At 37.3% G+C, this 21,557-nt stretch overlaps 1 protein-coding gene across 10 annotated transcripts in view; it reads left to right on the plus strand.

Moving 5' to 3' along the window:
• Positions 1–21,557, plus strand: part of DGKB (diacylglycerol kinase beta) — an 804,767-nt gene that overhangs the window by 254,610 nt on the left and 528,600 nt on the right. For all 10 annotated transcript variants that reach the window (XM_068550569.1, XM_068550571.1, XM_068550570.1 and 7 more), the window contains one exon: positions 6,843–6,996. In XM_068550569.1, the coding sequence (XP_068406670.1) occupies positions 6,843–6,996 (154 nt within the window). The remainder of the gene's footprint in view (positions 1–6,842; positions 6,997–21,557) is intronic.

A 21,557-nucleotide genomic window follows, 5' to 3' on the forward strand; every position in this document is an offset into this window, starting at 1 on the left:
TGTAATTCTGCCTGCACACATACCTTCATTAAGTGAACCCCCTTTGGAAATTTTCTTTCAAAGTAAAGATGCAAGTAAGCAATCATTAAAAACTGACATTATTAATGAAAATTATATATGCATAGTTGTTCCCAAAATCTTTACTGAGTTTTATTTTTTGAGGAGAAATAACTTTTAGAGCATTTGGTGTGTGCCTCAGTAACAACTCACAGCAGTTCTAGTGACAGCACTGAAACATAGGCAAGACAACGTCCTACTCCGTGCAAGTGGATTCCTGCTAAGTACAAAATGTAGTTGGATACAGACTCTTTTTTTTTTTTAAAGTAGAGGGAAGGATTTTTTTTTTTTAATTAATTTTTTTAATTTTTGGCTGTGTTGGGTCTCCGTTTCATGCGAGGGCTTTCTCTAGTTGCGGCAAGCGGGGGCCACTCTTCATCGCGGTGCGCGGGCCTTTCACTGTCGCGGCCTCTCTTGTTGCGGGGCACAGTCTCCAAACGTGCAGGCTCAGTAGTTGTGGCTCACGGGCCTAGTTGCTCCGCAGCATGTGGGATCTTCCCAGACCAGGGCTCGAACCCATGTCCCCTGCATTGGCAGGCAGATTCTCAACCACTGCACCACTAGGGAAGCCCTGGATACAGACTCTTGATCACAAGATATACTGAAAATCACGATAAAAATAATCTGCTTAAAATTCTTCCAATCCATTATTTGTATTTCATAATTACTAAAATAACTTGGAGTAGCATTGTTTGTTATTCTTGCCATTTATCGTCTTACTGAAAAACATGTTTCTAATTTTCTCTTTACTGAGACTTAATAAATGTTAGTTTTAGGTAAAGACAAGTACAACTAATAAATTATGCACCTCTGAGGTAGTACAAATAATTTCATTTGCCAAAACTAAGTTTTAAAAATCCAGTGTGAAATTCACACTTTCACTTTCACCCTTTATCTTTAACAGAAGTTTCTCCATGGCAGTTTTATGAGACTATCAAGGAGCTCTCTGAAATTTGAAGTAATGAACAATAAATTGCAATACAAAATAAGCATAAACAATGAGACATTTAAAGTGCACATTTTTCTTCTGAAAGTATTTTAATATAAAAAAATATGTATTTGAAATCTCAGGAAGTTAACCATGCTACGTATTAATTTATATACTTTGGTTCGATGACCTTTACGTCAATGTTCAATTTAATATAATTAGTTAATGATATAAATTAGCAGAATGGAAATGGAAATAGTGAAGGAAAGCCTCTAATTTAAGTTACTGCCTACCTCATTTGATCAGAGTTCTTTTGCCCAGTAGCCAACAATATTGTACACATAGCAGGTACTCAGTCCATACTTGCTGGTAAATGAATTAAAGTCATTTCTTTGTTAATGGTTTTAGCTAGTACCTTAATCTAATCTATAATAGTTCAATGATTCCCTTTTTCTTTTTCTTTAAATTTTATTTTATTTTATTTATTTATGGCTGTGTTGTGTCTTCGTTTCTGTGTGAGGGCTTTCTCTCGTTGTGGCAAGTGGGGGCCACTCTTCATCGCGGTGCGCGGGCCTCTCACTATCACGGCCTCTCTTGTTGCGGAGCACAGGCTCCAGACGCGCAGGCTCAGTAATTGTGGCTTACGGGCCCAGTTGCTCCGTGGCATGTGGGATCTTCCCAGACCAGGGCTCGAACCCGTGTCCCCTGCATTGGCAGGCGGATTCTTAACCACTGTGCCACCAGGGAAGCCCCCCTTTTTTCTTCTAAAGATCACTTATTAATCAGCTGTGTATACAAGTTTGTTAGAAAATGTGAAAATTGGACCATCTTTTGTGTGATATAAAAGTTATAAGATCCTATTATATAAAATGATCCTATTATATAAAAGAGTCTTATGATCCTATTATCGTCATATGATCCTGTTAAAATGTGTTAGATCATGTGATCTCCTGCTGCAATCCCTCCAGTAACTGTTCCTCTCACTCTACCTTAAAAGCATAATGCTTTATTGACGGTCTAGTGTATGTTACAGGATCAGCCCTCATCCACACACCACCAAAGATCCTGTCTTGTACTTCCTGTCTGTGACTCGAGTCCTCCCTCAGTCCTGCTCTGGACTACTCCTCCTCCTCACTAGCTCCTACAGCACATCCTCTAAAACAGGAGCATCTTAATACCTCAGGATATTCGCACCACCTGTTTGATCTGCAATGCTCTTTCTCCAAATATGTACGAAGCTCTCTCCCTCATCTCATTGAAATCTTTATTCACAGAACCGATTCTCATTTCCTAGTCATCAGATTTAAAACTGTAAGCACCACTCCCCCATATATAAACCTTTTTCCTTCTTTATTTTTTTGGACAACATTTAATACCTTCAGACACTGTACATTTATCCTGTTTATTTTGGTGTTTTTCTTATTCCCTTCATTAGAAGATAAGCCTCCTGGTGGAAGGAGTTTTGCATATATCAGTAACATCTTTACCACACCACCGAGAACAGAGCCCAGTACAAAGTGGATGTATGCATAATGAACGTTTGCTGATTATGAGAAAATCTTCATCCCAAGACTGCCAAAATAAATTAAAGTAATGATAGAATGACGACATTTATTTTCATTCACTTTGAATCTACTTGGATGAATGCTAGAGTTATTTCTTTAGTATTAGCAGGGATTTAAACACCAAGAAACCAGATGGTCAGATATAGTAATGAAAGGCATATAGAAGTGTGTTTTTGGATTTATGCCAACTTGGCAGCAACATCTGAGCAGCTTCCCAAGTTTGTATTCTTTACAGATTCTCTGTGTTATCTCCCTGAATAGTCTGTGCCTGTTCCTTCGGGGAAAAAAAAAAAATGAAAAAGCAGTTTTCAAAATTTTAAACATCATTTGGTGTATCTGTCTTTGAGCTTACAGCCAGTTCGATTTTTGAACACTCATTCAATTGCCTGACCCTACTTTTTTCATTAGTGTTTCTATTGCTATGCATATAAATGATCTCATTCTATTTAAAGGTCACAATCTTCAAAAACCAATGCTAATGCTGCTAGATGACAGCAGTAGAAAACAAGATACTTAAATTTCAAGATATTCTGCTAAATCATGAGATAAGGAAAATGTATAGATTGAGGACATTATCCACTTACAGAAATGTTTGGTACTTTGGACAACATAGAATTTTAGAAAAGATTGGAAAATCTTTTGCTAATAAGAAAGAAATGGGTTAACCAGGAAAGGCACTGAAGATTAATTCCTCAGTGAATCTGAAACACTGAAGCAGCTGCCTTTTGGCTCTGAAGAAGTTTGGGTTTTACAGCATTGTAAGCTGTGTGTAATGACAGGAAATGTAAGAGAAAGGAAGTTTGCTGCCACCAGTAATGTAAAGAAGTTGGAGGAAAAAGTTGACATCAGTAAAACTTTAGTCATAAATAGGATGACATCATCTCATGGAAATCATTTAAGAACTAAGGAAATCTTTATTTTATTCTTATGTCTACGATAAGTTTTTATTTTTTTTTAAAGTAAGATAATCTATTTTTAAAGGCTTGCTTTCTGAAGGCAGTAATTTGCCAATGTTGCCTGACACAGAAAAATTACATCAAAATATCTAAGACCCAAAAAACAGAGAGTTAGATTGGGAATAATGCAATGAAATTCTAATTTCCTGGACCAATAAAGAGGTGGGCAAATTAAGATAATGAAAAAACCCATCTAACCTCAAACAAGTGCTTCTTTTTACTTATTCCCTTTTTTTTTTTTTTTTTTTACCATTTTATTTCTTTTACATCCTATGTGTCCAAGGGTGCGTTAAGTGCTTTACATCAATTTATTATTACGTTTAGGCAGCAATGCTGAACAGTTGATCTTATATGGAGGAAATTAAGGTGTAGAGATGTCAGATAATAAGACTAAGATATTTTTTGATTGCTGAGCAAGGGAGAGCTACAACACTGGAGAAAATTCAGAAAGTTTTCCTGAGATCTGAAAAAAGAAGGACCAAGGAGAAATATATTCCTTATTAAGAGGGATGTCATACATTAAGTTCACTTCTTCCTTTTGGTTGGATATTTTTCTGGTTTTCATCATTAAACCACAAGCACCGATTTCAGGGAGGTCCTATGTGGGTTATCACACTTGGGATGTGGCAGATTTTTCCTTAAAAAGAGCAGATACGTTTCTTGCCCCAAATCACTCAGGTGGTGAGTGGAGGTATTGGAATATGAAACAAAATCATTTTATTCTGAAGTCCTTGTTTTTGTTTTTGTTTTTGTTGGTTGGTTGGTTGGTTGTTGTTGTTTTCCTGTGTTACCACGTCAAACCCTTGGCTTGAAATAATTCTGTTTTAAAATATAATCTTACTGTGAAGGAAGATTCAGAGAAAAAAATTTCAGCAATTATAGTCTTTTGTTCACATTTTTTTACCTGGTTTCTCAAAAAAAAGCCAAAAACAAATGAAAAACAAGTAAACAACAACAATTTTTAAAAACACCCACCAAAACACAATGAACCATGTAATGATTTGTTAAATGCAAATGGAAACATTTAAGTTAATATGGTTTTAAGGCTCATTCGTCAAATACGATTTGGAATTCTTCCTAACAAATCAAGAGGTTGGTATTATAGATGAAGAATTTGAGGCACAGAGAACTTAATAAATTGCCCACTGTCACACAGTTGGAAAGTGTTGGATCTGAGAGTTGATCCAGGTAGTCTGACTTCAAAACCATGCTCTGTCATCTGTTATGTTTCCAAACACAGTTGCTGACTACAAAAGGGTACAGGAAGAAAAGCAACTATAAGTAACTTTGATTTTAATCACAATGCTTGTGAATGTTTACCATACAAATTTCCTATAACTTTGCATATAAAATTAACTCCTGCGTTCCCCATAGCCCTTCTTACATGTTGAAGATTATTGACAAGTGTTGGTCACTCATCCAGCTGAGTGTGGATTACTTCTCTTTTGATAGGCCATCCTGAGGAATCCTATTAGTAAGAAGAGGTGCCCTGCTCAAGGCAACGTATTTGGATATACTAGTCTGGCTGCTGGCCTCATCTGTGTATTTTGAAACCTTGGCTTCATTCATTGTGGCAAATTGCTTTTTGAAAGTACTTCTGCTAATTGATGCTATTCTTTATATATTCATATTATTCACAGTTTTTAGTTTTGTGGTTCAATCCACTAGTAGAATTTACAATATTCTGTGGTAGAGGTGATTCATTAAATATGGAAGGAAATGAAGTCTTTTTACCGCCACCAATATAAACATCTGAAGTGCCCTAATGAGAATTAATAAGCAAAGCAAGACTAAGTTAAGTTTAACCAAAAATGTCAGATTGAGTTGTAGACAGAGTCTTGGAACCATTCATAAATAAGGTGAAGTTTTTGGCTTTGTTTTGTATTAGCTTGAGGTTATGTTAGGTACAAAAGCATACACAGTACATATACTTAAAGGGCATGCGATCTAATCTGCAAAATTTTACTTTCTCATAATGATACCCCTGTATGTGTGATTCCCTTTTGGGTTTATTCAAAACAGCACAATAATAAAATTGGTTGTTCTCTACCACCTTATCCCAATACTTTTACATAGGAAAAATGGACGTTTTGTATCCAAAATAGCAGTTTATGGAATTAATTTTATTCTCCTCTGCCAGGATTCTGTAAAAAATTAGGAGCATTAATCTGCCAAGTTTTATTTTTTCCTCATTTTTAGTTTCATCTCAGTTACGTTAAACTGGGTAATAAAAAAATGCCCTTCAAGGGCTTCCTATGAGGCCTATAGCCCTTGCAGTCTCTTGATCTGGACAGATGTGGCTTTCTCTCAGTTTCTTCTCTGTAGGTTTCCTAGTCCCTTCCAATGGCCTACTGGATAGTATCCAACACAGCTCCAGGGGCCTTCTCTTCCATGAGGTCTCCAGCTATTTCCCAGGCAACATGTATGTGTCATTGTCCCTGCAGTCACAAGGAGGGTTGGCCAAGCCCAGTACAATACCATTTTCTTGTCTTTGTCCCGAGTACCTGTATCCTTGTCCTCAGTTTCCCAGGCAGGAGTCAGATCCTGGCCCACTGTCCTCATCTGCTTGGAGAAAGCAAGCTCTCCTAGTAGCTCCTGTGAAATCCTCTCATTAACTTGAGGATAGAAGGTGGCTCCCATCACCATTTCCCCAAGTAGACAAGGAGATTCTCAAAGTAGCAATGGTTCTTTGCATGTAAATGTCGACGCTTTTATAGTCCTGCAATGAGTAAGAGTGGGCATGGATCTTGAAGTAGATTTCTTTGAAAATCTGCATAGGAAGATTTAGAATTTCACTTTAGAATTTTATATCCATTCGTCTTGGTGTTAGGGTGAAACTTTCCTGCCAACCACTTTCTCCAATTGTCGAAAACAATATTCACCATTAGAGACAAAGAAAGGAGATGAGAGAAATACCTTTCTTTCTGAGTATTCATGCTGTGTTCATGATTCTGCATTGGCATCTTCACATAATTGTCTGATTTAATCATCATAACAACTTTACGGGATTGGGAATATTACACTCAATTTACAGAGGAGGAAATTAAGTTTCAGAGAGTAAAATTTTTAAGGCCACATAGATACTGTGGAAATAGAGATGTCTGAGTGAAAAGCTCCTGCTTTTCCTGCTCCATTATTGCAGGTAAGACATACAAATCTAATCACCAGTGTCAACCTAGGACTGACTGCCCGATTTAGTTCTCAAATAGTTACCTTCCTTTTGTAGACTTGGATTTAAGAATGTTTGAGGTCGTGTCTACTACTAATGATTTTGAGCATAGCACAAAATCTTAACATTGGCTGAGTCTTAAAATATATGTTTAAATTTTTTTTCAGACGATAGATTTTGAAGGTTTCAAGCTATTTATGAAGACATTCCTGGAAGCCGAGCTTCCTGATGATTTCACAACACACCTTTTCATGTCATTTAGCAACAAGTTTCCTCATTCTAGTCCAATGGTAAAAAGTAAGCCTGCTCTCCTCTCAGGTGGTAAGTTTAATTATTTACTTTAAAAATGTATGTAATGCAAAAACCTCAAAGGGAAAAATCATTATATAAGTTCTCTATAAGATGAGATGATTTGTTTAAAAATTACCTTTTTTGCAGGATTTATCCTTTTATATTAAGACTGTGCAACTAAACATTAGAGAAAATATACTTTATCATTATTCATCACTTGTCATTTCAGTGTCTTAGAAGTCTATGTTTAGGTAATAATTTTAAGAGATACTTCCATCAAATATAGGAAAGTGCTCTTTTAAATGACTGGAATATATATATATATATATATATATGTATATATATATATATATATATATGTAGTCACAAGGCAGTTATGTAAAAACATAGTATTTAATATCAATTGTTCAAATTACCAATATACTTTCACATTTTTAGATTTGTAAGCTCAGAACAGAGTTTTAATTTTTCTCTTAGATACTTAATTCAGTTTGTCACCATAGAGATGGTTGGTTCTCTCATTAGGTGTAGCTTTTTAGAGATGTCTGATGCATTACTACCTGTCACTAATTGTATCACCCTCCACACAGTCAGGAAAATAGAAATCTCACTCTATTACTTTAGAAAATGTGCAATAGGAAACTGGTTAAACAGTGTTGGAGAGTTGAAAAGGTGAAGATGAACACTGAGACACACTGAGGTAGAACCATAGGAAGCAGATATGTCCCCTGGGTTGGAGTCATCAAAACCCAGAAGCTTGGAAGGAGGACCTCTTGGGGCTGGGAGGCAGAGTTGAGGGGTGGGTGTTGCCTGGCAGGTCTCGCTGTCAAGACTCCTGTGGAGGGGACCCTTCCTGACTGGCTCTGATAGCTCAGGAGCTCAGGGAGGTTTGTGCAGCCCTGGAAGTCAAACCTCTTACAGCATCACCATGGTCTGTGCAGGACTGAATTGCAGGAGCTCACTGCGCCTTCTTGGTGTGGCAGTAAGCTGGAGTCTAGAGCGCCTTGCTACTGGACCCAGGTGCTGGGACAGTGAGATGCTGGAGAGATCTAACAGATAAGTGCAGGTAGACCAGCAGGAACTAGTCCCTTCTCCCTCCTCCCTTCTCTTGTCTCCCTAGTGCCCCCTGTGAACCCAACAGGTTTCCATCTGGCAATGGAGAAATGTAGTCTACAGCAGTGTTTCCCAAACTCTTTGATCTCAGGACTCTTTTAGGCTCTTGAAAATTATTGAGGACCCCAAAATGCTCTTGTTTATATGGGTGATATTTATTTCTATTTACCATATTAAAGATGACACATTCTAGAAATTACAATGATCGGCCCCTCAGATGTTGACAAAAATAACATCTTTATGAAAAATGACTATTTTCAAAAACAAAAAAAAATTAGTGAGAAGATTGACATTATTTCACACTGTTGCAAATGACTAACATCCAACTTCATAGAAGACAGCTGAATAACCACATCCGCTGCTGTGTTGCCATATCATGTCAGGTAGCCCCTTGAAAACTCCACTGTACACCCATGAGAGAATGAGAGTGAAAAAAGCAAATGATATCTCAGAATCATCACTCGTAGCATTTTGACCTTACAGATCCCCTGAGAGGGGATTAAGTATCCTATGGGAGCCACTGGTCGAGACTTCCCGTCCAAGCATCACAACATAGAATATCGAAGTGTGGGTAAAGAGGTGAGGAGAATTTTACTAATTAGCACTCTAATAAATAAAAAGCTTAAAACATATAATCAAGAAATAGGTGATTGAGCCATAAACAAAACTTGGGCAATCTGATGAAGAGTCCACACTATTAAGCCTTATGTTGTGCTGCTTCCCTTTCTGTTAATGAAGTAAAATATTTTTCCGCCAGCCATCACATTGTTGGTTCAAGCTTTTTAACAGATGTACACCTTCCATATGCTATATTTTGATCCCTTCAAAATATAAAACAATTAATATGCTTATAATCTTTAACTACCCATCAAATATTTTTGTTCCTGAAATATTTCCCCTTATACCATGAACTGAGAGGGCTCCCCACACTTGCTGTTTTCTCTGAATGAGTTCCGTTTAGTTTGTCCTAAAGTGTGGTTTCAGAGCTTACCAGTGTTCTGGGCTGAAAATTTTTATATGAGACAGGTTTTTACTTGGATCTAGAAATTGAAACTTCTGTGTTCTCCGTTTCATGCTATAAATGGATTGCATATTCCTTAGAAATAACAAAGTTGTCCCTTATTTAAATTTACATGAAGCAATACTGTCCTTGGGAAATACTGTCTTCTTTGAGAAAGAAGGGGGAACATTTGTTGATATGTTGTGTCTCTGAGTCAACAGACTCAGACTAATTGTGTCATACCTGGAGGAAGGAGACAATCTAATTACTTTGGTAGTTTTATAAGAAATTCAAACCTCAAACCCTCTTTTCTTCAAGATAGCACATAGTAAGTACTACATAGAAGATACCAAATTTACAAGGAGTAGAGATCAAACCATGTTTCAAAATGGGAAAAAAAAAAATAAGGAATAACAGCTTGTACTTCTTTTGGGACAATCACACATCCTGCATCGACCTACTTGAAAGGAATTGTAAGATAGGCTGCGTAACCCTCATGCAGCGATAATAAATTAAACTGTGATGCCTTTTCAAAGTGTGGCCTCCACATTTTAAGACATAGGTGCATAGTGTCCTTTGTAGGACTGTTTCTCATCCTATGTATTTTCAGAATTACCTTTGATAGTGGTTTCTTTTTCTGGGAAATAAGGAACCCTGGACAGTAATAAAATTTTCAAGGCCTGGGGTAGCCTTGACTCAGAAACTGAAAGATTAATAGATTTTTATTCCTAGAAACTCGCTTTGCAATAATCTAAGTTATCTACGCAAGATGTATTTGTAGTTGAAAAATCACAAATTATTTTTGAATAAAGAGGTGCTATATAATCTGCTTTGTTTATCTGCTCTGAGAGTTCACATATTTCATTACCACATTACCGTCAGGAATATGGTAGCCATTCTTGATTCTGTATATCAACTGAACAGTAAAGGCTTCTCAATATGAAGACAAACTTTTTAAAAGGAAAAAAATGTTATTCTTGTTAATGAACAGTGATCACATATTTGGTAAAAGTAAAGCATTTAGTTTTTATAGAATAAAACATTTAAAAATACTTATAAATAGGTATAAAAGTTGTGTGTATGTAGTTGTGTTTTGTTGAACCTAATGATCCATCTGGCATTTCATGTAGTGGATGATGTATTGTTTTGGAACATTTTGTTTCCGTTAAGTGCCTCTTATCCACTATTTAAATATAAGATGATTAATTCTGCTGTTCCCATGTTGGACTTTTAGTTTTGAAATATATCCCCAATATACCATCTTTCCAGCTTTCTTAGAACCTCTTCTGCTTCATTGTAAATCCCAAATCCCTAATCCTAAACCTCTCTGCTATTCCAACGACCAATTTCTGATCTTACCTTCATCCCTAGAATCTATCACTTGAACTATTATCTTTACAGAAATGTTTAATTATTTGGAATCCTTTTTTTTTTTTTTCCGCAAGTGGCTCACAAACCCTCAACCATGGATCACTATTATGATCCCATATTTCAGTCCCTGCTATTTGCACACTGAGCATAACCAGGGAGAAATCTCATAAATATGCATGCAGGTTGTTGCCACTACACATTCCTAACACCCAGTATTAACATGGCCTTAACACCTCTTCAGCTTTAAAAAAAATCTATTCTGAAAAGTATTTATTCTTGATACTGTCTCCTAGATCAATCAGGTTAAACTTTTTAAACCTCCTTTAGTTTATTCATATCTTTCCCCTCACTCTCAACAGATGACTTTTTTTTTTTCACATCATACAAAAAAACAGGTGCTGTCTAAAATAAAATGCTCAATTGTTTCCCACACAACCCAAAACGGTTTCTTCAGCTCACAGAGAATACATATTACTATATTCCAGATGGAGCCCTTCATCTGAGTGAGCGTTCCATAAGGAATCAAACTAAGTGGTTTGGAAAATCAAATAATTATATTCTACCCAAATCTGCTTCTATTCCTATCTTCTTTCTGGTTGAAAGGAACCTGAGTATTTCTCAATTTCCCTAGCCTGATATCTTGGTCCCTTCCTACCCTTCACTGCCTCACTACTTAGGTTTAGTTAATCACAAAATGCTCTCTATTACTCGTTGTAACTTCTTCTCAAACATTCTGCCAGTGTCAGTTTGATACATCGTTGTTTGTGTCATAGACTATCAATTAGCATGACTCCCAGCCAGGCCCTGCCCTCCCATCTGCAAAATGTTCTTTCTGACACAGAAGCCTGATGATATTATTCGTGGGTTCCCAAGTGCAGACTTTCACGATCACCTTGTGGAATGTTTTTTTAAATCTTTATTTCCCAAGTAAACGTAAATCCTTGATATTTGAAGCCGATTAAAGCAGAGTTACTTTGCTTTGGGGGTGGTGCAGGAGAGGTCGGAGTGCAGGGCGTCCTAGTAACTCTGCCTTCCCCCTGCCTCTGGAGACACCCCCTCCTGAAGTGACCTTACAGAGACTCCAGGGCCTGGGCAGTGCAGTTAAGAAGATGATAAAATCTGAGTTCCATAGCATTAAGCCCATGCCATGCAGCTTATAGAGTCTGCCTACCGTCCTCATTCTCTGTCTCCTTGCCCCATGCATCCAGATTCTTTTCGTATCCAACTGTTTGCTGTGACTTAAAACCTGCTGTGCTTACTCAGGACTCTGGGCTTTTCTGCGTGATGTTCCCTCTGCCCTTATTTCACAGCAAAACCCAGCTCCTTCAGGTCTCAGCTAATGCTTCATTTTAATTCAAGAGCATATGCTGTGTTCCATGCTAGGGATGCAGTGATCAGTGAGAATGGGATACCTAGAGAGTGTAGCTGGGAAGCAACCCTGTGACCCTTGTTAAAGTCCCACCATCTGCCTCTTGTAGATTAGCTGGGACATCCCTGCCTCTCTCCAAATCCCACCTTTGACAGCTGTCACACAGAAACTCCTGGAATTAACCCTCTTCAACTAAATTGTCTTTCTTTTTGTATAGGATAGCAATTAACAGCAGTTATTAATAACAATTACTTTCTCTAAGAATATGGCAATTAGAAGAGAATGTGATGTGATTTATTAACTGGTTCAGACAGTCATACTATATATTCCTGTTGGGCTCCCCAGTGTCCAAAACATTGACTTTATAATAGGAAGCATCCTTTATTAGCCATAGGTCAGTGTAAGAGTTTTTGTTATTTCTTATTAGTTGTTTTATAGCACACAAAGAGAAGATTTTCCTAGCACCGTTTAAATCAGATCATGTAGTGAATTGACCAGTCGTACCATTTAATTATTCATTTTAATATTTCCTTAATTTATACATCCAACCATTCATTTTTAAAAACACATTATGTGCCAGGAATTCCACAAGAAAGCTGAGGATCCTTTAGAGTCAGGGAAAAAAACAGATAGGTGATCAATATTATTACAATAAAATTAGTGCTGTGCTCTATGTGTCAGGAGCATGTGACTGAGATTTTAACCATAAATTGAAATTATCCAGGTAGAGGTAGGGGGAGGGATGGGTGGGAGTGGATTAGAAGGGAGTTCCAAGAAGAGAAAGCAACATATACAATTTCTGTTTAAATATTAAAATCATGTCCCATCAAAGGACAGTGCACAAACTTTAAGACATTCAATATTTATGCATTCAAAAGTATTTATTGATCACTTACAATGTGCCAGATACTATTCAAATTACTGGGAGTACATCAGTGAGCAAAATAGAGCTACCCCTCCCATAGTCATTTACATTCTAGTGGTGAGAGAAAGACTACTAAAAATAAAAATTTATGGCACGTCAAATGGAATGAATGCTGTTGGCAAAAATGAATCAGATAGAAAGTGCTGGTCAAGGCTGAGGATGACTGAAAGTCCTAGGTTTCTCATGACGAACTGAAACTGGGATGAGGGTCATAAGGAGGTCATTTTTGATGGTCCCAGAGTAGATAGTAGGCATGACCTTGGAAGTATTGGGCACAGCCTGGAGGTAGAGTTGGGGGAGCAGTCCTGGCAGGATTGGAGTCCTGACTGCCTTCGGAGAGTGGAGGAAGGTAGACTTTTGGGGAGTCCTGAGAGATCTGGGGCTGTGCCTTGACTCAGTTGGGCAGGGACAGATGACATGACTGGAGGAGAGATGAGGTGGGTAGCCAGGACCCCATGGTGGAGAGTGTTGTCCATCATGCTATGTTTTGAATTTTATCCAGAAGAAATTGGAGAGCCATGGAAAGGATGTAAGCCAGAAAACAATTACACTGTCAGTGGTGTGGCAGCTATCTTGAAGGCAGATGAGGCTAAAGATATAAAAAAGTTCCAAAGATATTTAAGATTGAGAATAATAAAAACTATCTCTGAAAAAGTTCAGGTAATTTATCTTGGGTCCCCTCTCATTGCACTTTTGATGTGGCAATGGTTAGTGAATTTGTGCTGTGAAGCTACAATATCAGTAATGGTATTTAGCTCTTTTCATGTTGTCTGTACAACCAGAGTCATACCACAATGGCTTTTTTTAGACAGAAAAGGAGAAACAATGCCTTTTTGTCCATAAGGAAGTTAATCAAGTTAAGAACAGAAAATTGTGCAAGGAAGTGCTTAAACCTTTGGGAAAATGTTCTTTTGCCAAATGACCTTACTGAGTGTTCTTGCCAGAAGACACACTTCATTAACTGTGCTGAGAAGAAAGTATTACTCTTATCAGTCCTGTCTTAAGGATATTAAAAATGTGTGTGTGTGTGTGTGTGTGTGTGTGTGTGTGTAGTGTAAAGTAGCTTTATAGGCCTTTTGTGTCTAATAAGCTACTTCAGTTTCCACCATACAAACAAGGGCAGGCCAGGTCCCAAAAAACACAAACTGAACAGAGTACAAGACTTATGTAACTATGAGATGTGGAGATTCTTGGCACACAGTAGGCCATTTCAAATATATTTGTGCTTTTATCGCTGTTGATATGCTTTATTGATAATAAAAATTATAGTCTGTGCAGCTTATATACCTACATACAAGTGCCCTAGAAATAAAGATACAAGAATTTCTATCTGTTGGCCAATAAGCATTTATGTATGTCAGCCATTACACTTTTTATGCCTCTATAGTACCAAATTCAGACTTCTAATCATTATTAGTAGTAGTAGTAATCTACAAATTATTTTACTCCAATTAATTTTTTATCCTGAAACCCTGAAAGCCCTAAAAATCCTTCCCTAAAACCAGGGAAAACTTCGTAACTTAAAGGCCCCACTGATGATAAAATTACTGTCGGTAAAAGAAAAGTTTCTCCCAAATCTCCTCTTTAATTATTAAATGGGTTTGAATATACTGAACTTGATTATATAGGTTTCTTTGTTCTTCTATCTGAATATGCTAAGTAAAATTTTGGTTTTCAAACTGTTCATTTTTACTATTAAATTTATTGACCCAAAATAAAGGGGTTTTGTATTTTGAATTACATCTTAATAATTACATATTAAATGATAGTGTTATCTTAAGATAGTTGCATAATATGTTCACAAATACTTATTTACAGTTTTTGAGATCCTTATGAGGGCAATATGATATTTAGTACTTTACAGTCTCAAATCAATCATAATATTATTTAATTTGTGTTACGCTCTAAAAATACTTAGTAGCAAGCTAGAAAATGTGCTATGGTATTGAGCATTTGCTTTGATCTGCTAGAACAAAAACCTTATGAAAATGGGATTTTTCATCTGCTTTGTTCAGTACTTTATCTCCAATGCCTGGAACCTGGTTTTACATGCCTGGAACCTGGTTTCACATGACTAATATTAAAGGACCTTAATATTTATTTAGGTTTATGTTTATAAAGGATATGTTAGTTGTATACCTATGAAAAAACACAGTTAAGGAAAAAGAAAAATCATTCATAATCCATTTCCCATAAGAAAATGCAGGTAAAGATTTGGTAAATACGTATTTTCGTGTTTGCATGTTTACACATGCAAGCAAGCACATCCACAGGCTTCTCACAAACATGTATTAAGTGGATGGCCCAAGGACTGATCTGAATGGAAGATGAATTTAGAGTTCTCAGCCATGGCTAGGATTTCTAATTTCCTTCCAAAGGTTTATGAAATAATGTATGCACTCTCAAGAGTCTTGAAAACCAGACCCTTAAAACAAAAGGTCATTTATTGAGAGGCAGGAGACAGATTTCTCTGCTTTATGTTTCTCTCTGTAGCCCTACAAAATTATACTTAAAGCATGAAATCCCACATCGGGCTGCCTTTTGAATTGTGGATGCACAACTGGTCTTTGTTTCCTTGAAAGCGAAATGGAGATAAGAAGTATATCGATCTTACTGGGTATTGTGGGACTCAAAAATGTAATGTATTAGGTACCTTAGGAATGCCAACTTTTACCATTATTTTATTTATTTATTTTTTTAAACATCTTAATTGAAGTATAATTGCTTTACAATGGTGTGTTAGTTTCTGCTTTATAACAAAGTGAATCAGTTATACATATACATATGTTCCCATATCTCTTCCCTCTTGCATCTCCCTCCCTCCCACCCTCCCTATCCCACCCCTCTCGGTGGTCACAAAGCACCGAGCTGATCTCCCTGTGCTATGCGGCTGCTTTCCACTAGCTATTGGTTTTACATTTGGTAGTGTATATGTGTCCATGACACTCTCTCACCCTGTCACATCTCACCCCTCCCCCTCCCCATATCCTCAAGTCCATTCTCTAGTAGGTCTGTGTCTTTATTCCCGTCTTGCCACTAGGTTCTTCATGGCCTTTTTTTTTTTTCCTTAGATTCCATAAATATGTGTTAGCATACTGTATTTGTTTTTCTCTTTCTGACTTACTTCACTCTGTATGACAGACTCTAACTCCATCCAGCTCATTACAAATACCTCCATTTCATTTCTTTTTATGGCTGAGTAATATTCCATTTTATATATGTGCCACATCTTCTTTAACCATTCATCTGTTGATGGACACTTAGGTTGCTTCCATGTCCTGGCTATTGTAAATAGAGCTGCAATGAACATTTTGGTACATGCTTCTTTTTGAATTCTGGTTTACTCAGGGTATATGCCCAGTAGTGGGATTGCTGGGTCGTATGGTAGTTCTATTTGTAGTTTTTTAAGGAACCTCCATACTGTTCTCCATAGTGGCTGTATCAATTTACATTCCCACCAACAGTGCAAGAGTGTTCCCTTTCCTCCACACCCTCTCCAGCATTTATTGTTTCTAGATTTTTTGATGATGGCCATTCTGACCGGTGTGAGATGATATCTCATTGTAGTTTTGATTTGCATTTCTCTAATGATTAATGATGTTGAGCATTCTTTCATGTGTCTGTAGGCCATCTGTATATCTTCTTTGGAGAAATGTCTATTTAGGTCTTCTGCCCATTTTTGGATTGGGTTGTTTGCTTTTTTGTTATTGAGCTGCATGAGCTGCTTGTAAATCTTGGAGATTAATCCTTTGTCAGTTGCTTCATTTGCAAATATTTTCTCCCATTCTGAGGGTTGTCTTTTGGTCTTGTTTATGGTTTCCTTTGCTGTGCAAAAGCTTTTAAGTTTCATTAGGTCCCATTTGTTTATTCTTGTTTTTATTTCCATTTCTCTAGGAGCTGGGTCAAAAAGAATCTTGCTGTGATGTATGTCATAGAGTGTTCTGCCTATGTTTTCCTCTAAGAGTTTGATAGTGTCTGGCCTTACACTTAGGTCTTTAATCCATTTTGAGTTTATTTTTGTGTATGGTGTCAGGGAGTGTTCTAATTTCATACTTTTACATGAATCTGTCCAATTTTCCCAGCACCACTTATTGAAGAGGCTGTCTTTTCTCCACTGTATATGCTTGCCTCCTTTATCAAAGATAAGGTGACCATATGTGTGTGGGTTTATCTCTGGGCTTTCTATCCTGTTCCATTGATCTCTATTTCTGTTTTTGTGCCAGTACCAAACTGTCTTGATTACTGTAGCTTTGTAATATAGTCTGAAGTCAGGACGCCTGATTCCTCCAGCTCCATTTTTCGTTCTCAAGATTGCTTTGGCTATTCGGGGTCTTTTGTGTTTCCATACAAATTGTGAAATTTTTTGTTCTAGTTCTGTGAAAAATGCCAGTGGTAGTTTGATAGGGATTGCATTGAATCTGTAGATTGCTTTGGGTAGTAGAGTCATTTTCACAATGTTGATTCTTCCAATCCAAGAACATGGTATATCTCTCCATCTATTTGTATCATCTTTAATTTCTTTCATCAGTGTCTTATAATTTTCTGCATATAGGTCTTTTGTCTCCTTAGGTAGGTTTATTCCTAGATATTTTATTCTTTTTGTTGCAATGGTAAATGGGAGTGTTTTCTTAATTTCACTTTCAGATTTTTCGTCATTAGTGTATAGAAATGGCAAGAGATTTCTGTGCATTAATTTTGTATCCTGCTACTTTACCCAATTCATTGATTAGCTCTAGTAGTTTTCTGGTAGCATCTTTAGGATTCTCTATGTATAGTATCATGTCATCTGCAAACAGTGACAGCTTTACTTTTTCTTTTCCGATTTGGATTCCTTTTATTTCTTTTTCTTCTCTGATTGCTGTGGCTAGCACTTCCAAAACTATGCTGAATAATAGTGGTGAGAGTGGGCAACCTTGTCTTGTTCCTGATCTTAGTGGAAATGGTTTCAGTTTTTCACCATTGAGGACAATGTTGGCTGTGGGTTTGTCATATATGGCCTTTATTATGTTGAGGAAAGTTCCCTCTACGCCTACTTTCTGCAGGGCTTTTATCATAAATGGGTGTTGAATTTTGTCGAAAGCTTTCTCTGCATCTATTGAGATGATCATATGGTTTTTCTCCTTCAATTTGTTAATATGGTGTATCACGTTCATTGATTTGCGTATATTGAAGAATCCTTGCATTCCTGGGATAAACCCCACTTGATCATGGTGTATGATCCTTTTAATGTGCTGTTGGATTCTCTTTGCTAGTATTTTGTTGAGGATTTTTGCGTCTAGGTTCATCAGTAATATTGGCCTGTAGTTTTCTTTCTTTGTGACATCTTTGTCTGGTTTTGGTATCAGGGTGATGGTGGCCTCGTAGAATGAGTTTGGGAGTGTTCCTCCCTCTGCGATATTTTGGAAGCGTTTGAGAAGGATAGGTGTTAGCTCTTCTCTAAATGTTTGCTAGAATTCGCCTGTGAAGCCATCTGGTCCTGGGCTTTTGTTTGTTGGAAGATTTTTAATCGCAGTTTCAATTTCAGTGCTTGTGATTGGTCTGTTCATATTTTCTATTTCTTCCTGTTTCAGTCTCGGCAGGTTGTGCATTTCTAAGAATCTGTCCATTTCTTCCAGGTTGTCCATTTTATTGGCATAGAGTTGCTTGTAGTAATCTCTCATGATCCTTTGTATTTCTGCAGTGTCAGTGGTTACTTCTCCTTTTTCATTTCTAATTCTATTGATTTGAGTCTTCTCCCTTTTTCGCTTGATGAGTCTGGCTAATGGTTTATCAATTTTGTTTACCTTCTCAAAGAACCAGCTTTTAGTTTCATTGATTTTTGCTATTGTTTCCTTCATTTCTTTTTCATTTATTTCTGACCTGATCTTTATGATTTCTTTCCTTCTGCTAGCTTTGGGGTTTTTTTGTTCTTCTTTCTCTAATTGCTTCAGGTGCAAGGTTAGGTTGTTTATTCGAGATGTTTCCTGTTTCTTGAGATAGGCTTGTATTGCTATAAACTTCCCTCTTAGCACTGCTGTTGCTGCGTCCCATAGGTTTTGGGTCGTTGTGTCTCCATTGTCATTTGTTTCTAGGTATTTTTTGATTTCCCCTTTGATTTCTTCAGTGATCACTTCGTTATTAAGTAGTGTATTGTGTAGCCTCTATGTGTTTGTATTTTTTAAAAATCTTTTCCTGTAATTGATATCTAGTCTCATAGCGTTGTGGTCGGAAAAGATACTTGATCGATTTCAATTTTCTTAAATTTACCAAGGCTTGATTTGTGACCCAAGATATGATCTATCCTGGAGAATGTTCCATGAGCACTTGAGAAAAATGTGTATTCTGCTGTTTTTGGGTGGAATGTCCTATAAATATCAATTAAGTCCATCTTGTTTAACGTATCATTTAAAGCTTGTGTTTCCTTATTTATTTTCATCTTGGATGATCTGTCCATTGGTGAAAGCGGGGTGTTAAAGTCCCCTACTATGATTGTGTTGCTGTCGATTTCCCCTTTTATGGCTGTTAGTATTTGCCTTATGTATTGAGGTACTCCTGTGTTGGGTGCATAAATATTTACAATTGTTATACCTTCCTCTTGGATCGATCCCTTGATCATTATGTAGTGTCCTTCTTTGTCTCTTGTAATAGTCTTTATTTTAAAGTCTATTTTGTCTGATATGAGAATTGCTCCTCCAGCTTTCTTTTGATTTCCATTTGCATGGAATATCTTTTTCCATCCCCTCACTTTCAGTCTGTATGTGTCTCTAGGTCTGAAGTGGGTCTCCTGTAGACAGCATGTATATGGGTCTTGTTTTTGTATCCATTCAGCCAGTCTGTGTCTTTTGGTGGGAGCATTTAATCCATTTATATTTAAGGTAATTATCGATATTCCCATTTTCTGAAATGTTTTGGGTTTGTTATTGTAGGTGTTTTCCTTCTCTTGTGTTTCTTGCCTAGAGAAGTTCCTTTAGCATTTGTTGTAAAGCTGGTTTGGTGGTGCTGAACTCTCTCAGCTTTTGCTTGTCTGTAAAGGTTTTAATTTCTCCGTCGAATCTGAATGAGATCCTTGCTGGGTAGATTAATTTTGTTTGTAGGTTTTTCTCCTTCATCACTTTAAGTATATCCTGCCACTCCCTTCTGGCTTGCAGAGTTTCTGCTGAAAGATCAGCTGTTAACCTTATGGGGATTCCCTTGTGTGTTATTTGTTGTTTTTCCCTTGCTGCTTTTAATATGTTTTCTTTATATTTAATTTTTGACAGTTTGTTTAATATGTGTCTTGGCGTGTTTCTCCTTGGATTTATCCTGTATGGGACTCTCTGTGCTTCCAGGACTATATTAACTATTTCCTTTCCCATATTAGGGAAGTTTTCAACTATAATCTCTTCAAATATTTTCTCAGTCCCTTTCTTTTTCTCTTCTTCTTCTGGGACCCCTATAATTCAAATGTTGGTGTGTTTAATGTTGTCCCAGAGGTCTCTGAGACTGTCCTCAGTTCTTTTCATTCTTTTTTCTTTATTCTGCTCTGCAGTAGTTATTTCCACCATTTTATCTTCCAGGTCACTTATCCGTTCTTCTGCCTCAGTTATTCTGCTGTTGATCCCAACTAGAATAGTTTTAATTTCATTTATCGTGTTTTTCATCATTGCTTGCTTCCTCTTTAGTTCTTCTACGTCCTTGTTAAATGTTTCTTGCATTTTGTCTATTCTATTTCCAAGATTTTGGATCATCCTTACTATCATTATTCTGAATTCTTTTTCAGGTCGACTACCTATTTCCTCTTCATTTGTTAGGTCTGGTGTGTTTTGACCCTGCTCCTTCATCTGCTGTGTTTTTCTGTCATCTCATTTTGCTTATCTTACTGTGTTTGGGGTCTCCTTTTCACAGGCTGCAGGTTCGTAGTTCCCGTTGTTTTTGGTATCTGTCCCCAGTGGCTAAGGTTGGTTCAGTGGGTTGTGTAGGCTTCCTGGTGGAGGGAACTAGTGCCTGTGTTCTGGTGGATGAAGCTGTATCTTGTCTTTCTGGTGGGCACGTCCACGTCTAGTGGTGTATTTTGGGGTGTCTGTGGCCTTATTATGATTTCAGGCAGCCTCTCTGCTAATGGATGGGGCTGTGTTCCTGTCTTGCTAGTTGTTTGGCATAGGGTGTCCAGCACTGTAGCTTGCTGGTCGTTGAGTGAAGCTGGGTCTTGATGTTGAGATGGAGATCTCTGAGAGATTTTCACCGTTTGGTATTATGTGGAGCTGGGTGGTCTCTTGTGGACCAGTGTCCTGAAGTTGGCTCTCCCACCTCAGAGGCACAGCCCTGATGCCTGGCTGGAGCACCAAGAGCCTTTCATCCACACGGCTTTTGGGAGGTCTGACGTTTTCTGCCAGCGTTCAGTGGGTGTTCTGTAGGAGCAGTTCCACGTGTAGATGTATTTCTAATGTATCTGTGGGAAGGAAGGTGATCTCCGCGTCTTACTCTTCCGCCATCTTCTTCTAGTCCCCCCCCCATTATTAATTAAACAGATCATTTTCCTGTGTTTTAGTTTGCAAACACAGGATAAAGGTCAAATTCAATATAGTTTTTTTTTTTCCACTAAGATGCCATACATCCTGAAAGAGTAAAGTCAAATTTAAGGAGTATTATTGGGATTTCTTTTTAATGTAACAAATATAGAAATTTTGGTAGCATGACTTCTTTTCATATGTGGTGGTTTAATTCCCATGCTTAGGTATAGTCACGAAACAGAGTAATTCAACCAACTCTCAATTCTCTGCCTGTAGACAGTGTTTCACCTGCATTATGGTTGCCACCAGCCCAATGTAACTTTGAAATCTAAATTTAAGTTAGTT

Source organism: Eschrichtius robustus, chromosome 8 (assembly GCF_028021215.1).
Source record: "Eschrichtius robustus isolate mEscRob2 chromosome 8, mEscRob2.pri, whole genome shotgun sequence".
In the NCBI taxonomy this organism is placed as follows: Eukaryota; Metazoa; Chordata; class Mammalia; order Artiodactyla; family Eschrichtiidae; genus Eschrichtius; species Eschrichtius robustus.